Below are 3440 nucleotides of genomic sequence, written 5' to 3' on the forward strand. Positions count from 1 at the left end.
TCATCATCATCATCATCAACCAACACTACATCATATCATCATCAACCAACACTATCAATATCATTATCATCATCATCATCATCATCGTCGCATTATCATCAACCAACACTATCATCATCATCATCATCCAACACATCATCATCATCATCATCAGCCAACACCATCATATATCATCAACAGCCAACACTATCAATATCATTATCATCATCATCATCATCATCAACAGCCAACGCTATCATCATCATCATCAACCAAGACTATCATCATCATCATCATCATCATCAACCAACACTATCATCATCATCACCATCATCATCATCAACCCACACTATCATCATCATTATCATCATCATCATCATCATCAACATCATCATCATCATTATCAACCAACATTATCACCATCATCATCATCATCACCATCATCATCATCAGCCAACACACATCATCATCATCATCAACAGCCAACACAACATCAATATCATCATCATCAACAGCCAACGCTATCATCATCATCATCAACCAAGACCATCATCATCATCATCATCATCATCATCATCAACCAACACCATCATCATCATCATCATCATCATCCACTACTCACTGTCCTCGTCTGTCCTTCCGTCGGTACAATTGTCTTGGACTGTAATCTGTTTTAGTCCTGGCGGCCACACCACGTGGTAGGTGGTCCAGCCCAGCTGGTGGGATGGTGTAGCTCAGCGAGGTGGTGCAAGATGTACCACTACCATCACCCTCACTGACGGGGCGCCAGGTGATCCTGTAGGTGACGACACAGTTACCGACGCCTTGTGCCGCGGTCCAGTTCACGAACAGCTGAGAGGAGTTATCCATCACCTTGGCCGCCATAACGTCCTGGAGGTAGGGATCAGGGTCCAGGATGATGGACAACAGTGAGTTATATATGGCTGACATTAATCTGGTTTATTATTTTTATTTTTCATTGTTATTATTGAAGTCTTCACAATATTTATAGCTAAGAGTAACATTTAATGATACTTTTTTATATTATATATTAGTGAAGTGGTCCAGCAAACGTGTTCACTATATTGTGCTCCTGTTACTGACTATGGAACTGTCTCTGTTAACTATATGTGTCTGTGTCAACTATAATATGTGTCTGTGTCAACTGTAATATGTGTCTGTGTCAACTATAATATGTGTCTGTGTTGACTATAATATAAGTGTTTGTGTCAACTATAAATATGTGTCTGTGTCAACTATAATATATGTGTCTGTGTTAACTATAATATGTGTCTGTGTTGACTATAATATATGTGTCTGTGTCAACTATAATATATGTGTCTGTGTCAACTATAATATATGTGTCTGTGTTAACTATAATATGTGTCTAAAGACTATAATATATGTTTCTGTGTCAACTATAATATATGTGTCTGTGTCAACTATAATATGTGTCTGTGTTAACAATAATATGTGTCTGTGTTGACTATAATATATGTGTCTGTGTCAACTATAATATATGTGTCTGTGTTGACTATAATATATGTGTTCGTGTCAACTATAATATATGTGTCTGGGTTAACTATAATATGTCTGTGTCAACTATAATATGTCTGGGTTAACTATAATATGTGTTCTGTGTCAACTATAATATATGTGTCTGTGTTAACTATAATATGTGTCTGGGTTAACTATAATATATGGTTGTTAACTATAATATAGTGTCAAGTCAACTATAATATATGTCGCGAATTATTAATATATGCTGTTAACTATAATATATGGGTTGTGACTATAATATATGTGTCTGGGTCAACTATAATATATGTGTCTGTGTCAACTATAATATATGTGTCTGTGTTAACTATAATAATATGTTCCGGTTAACTATAATATATGTGTCCGGGTTAACTATAATATATGTGTCTGCGTCAACTATAATATGTCTGTGTCAACTATAATATATGTATCTGGGTTAACTATAATATATGTGTCTGTGTCAACTATATTTTATGTGTCTGGGTTAACTATAATATATGTCTGCGTCAACTATAATATGTGTTCTGTGTCAACTATAATAGTGTCTGTGTCAACTATAATATGTGTCTGCTGACTATAATATATGAGTCTGTGTAAACTACCCTGTATATTGTGTCTGTGTAAAACTATGTGTCTGTGTCACCATATGTGTCTGTGTCAACGATGTGTCTGTGTCAACTATGTGTCTGGTCAACTGTGCTGTGTCAACGATGTGTCTGTGTCAACTATGTGTCTGTGTCAACCTGTGTCAACTATGTCTGTGTCAACTATATGTGTCTGTGTCAACGATGTGTTTGTGTCAACTACTGAGTCTGTGTCAACTATGTGTCTGTGTCAACTATGTGTTCAGTGTCAACTGGCGTTCCTGTGTCAACTATGTGTCTGCATCAACTATGTGCTGTGTCAACTATGTGTCTGTGTCAACTATGTGTCTGTGTCAACTATGTGTCTGTGTCAAATGTGTCTGTGTCAACGATGTGTCTGTGTCAACTTGTGTCTGTGTCAACTATGTGTCTGTGTCAACTATGTGTCTGTGTCAACTATGTGTTTATCAACTATGTGTCTGTGTCAACTATGTGTCTGCGTCAACTATGTGTCTGTGTCAACCATGTGTTCGCGTCAATTGCGCGTGTCTGTGCTCAACTATGTGTCTGTGTCAATTATGTGTCTGGTCGGCCACATACTACCTACGGTCTCCATATTTTTTAATAAATCACTGTTGTTATTCTATAAACTCACAAGTCTTCCAACAAAAACAATAATATAATACACAAGAGAATGTTAACAGCCAGTTCCTTAGTGAAGAATTAAAGAAATGGTAAGACATCATTAACGGTAAAGAACTCAGAGTTTTACCAGGGTGGGTCGTTGTTGTGGTCGCTGTAAGGGCGGGTTCATTACCCGCTGTCACTCATCGGCTGGACAGTGACAGTGTAGTCAGTACGCTGAAGACCTGTGATGGTATACTTAGTGTTGTCACCACCGTCCACAGTGTGAGTCCTGCCGTTATCACGGGAGTCCAGCTGATGATGTAGGAGGTCGCATAGGGTACCGCAACCACGAGGCATTTATAAAGTTCGTTCTCGCTAACAGCATCAGGTCTGAATATATCTGTTGAAGAAAGACCATAACACCAGAGGTTATTAATGAAGCAACAACACACACACACAACCGCAGTAAACACATAGTAAACAGGACACTACCGATGGTTACCTGAAGGCTCTTCTCGTCTCTTGTTCTGGAAAGAGAAACAAATATTATCATTAATGTAAGAAAAAGTTAATTTAGTTTTTAATAATGTTTTATGTCAGTCCTTCCTGAGGTTGATAGTTTACCATATATTGTATTGGTGGAGCATCATTATTACCATCACCAGTCTACTGTGTGTGTGTGGTGGAGCATCATTATTACCATCACCAGTC

The 3440-nt window shown here is 37.7% G+C and overlaps 1 protein-coding gene across 1 annotated transcript; it reads left to right on the plus strand.

The window, feature by feature from the left end:
- The first annotated feature begins 2146 nt into the window (after positions 1–2146).
- Positions 2147–3136, plus strand: LOC121865100 (keratin-associated protein 5-5-like). Its single transcript, XM_042364430.1, has 2 exons — positions 2147–2689; positions 3011–3136. The coding sequence occupies exons 1-2, from the start codon at positions 2147–2149 to the stop codon at positions 3134–3136; spliced, it is 669 nt and encodes a 222-aa protein (XP_042220364.1).
- The last annotated feature ends 304 nt before the right edge of the window (positions 3137–3440 follow it).

The sequence above is a fragment of the Homarus americanus genome, unplaced genomic scaffold, assembly GCF_018991925.1.
Source record: "Homarus americanus isolate GMGI-L3 unplaced genomic scaffold, GMGI_Hamer_2.0 scaffold2539, whole genome shotgun sequence".
Lineage (NCBI taxonomy): Eukaryota > Metazoa > Arthropoda > Malacostraca > Decapoda > Nephropidae > Homarus > Homarus americanus.

What these genes read in the sequence shown, in the direction of transcription:
- LOC121865100 (XM_042364430.1), top strand. Translation starts at nt 2,147, where the DNA reads ATGTGTCTGTGTCACCATATGTGTCTGTGTCAACGATGTGTCTGTGTC. An exon ending in CTGTGTCAATTATGTGTCTG is followed by an intron (nt 2,690 to 3,010) that starts GTCGGCCACATA and finishes CACCGTCCACAG; the next exon opens with TGTGAGTCCTGCCGTTATCA.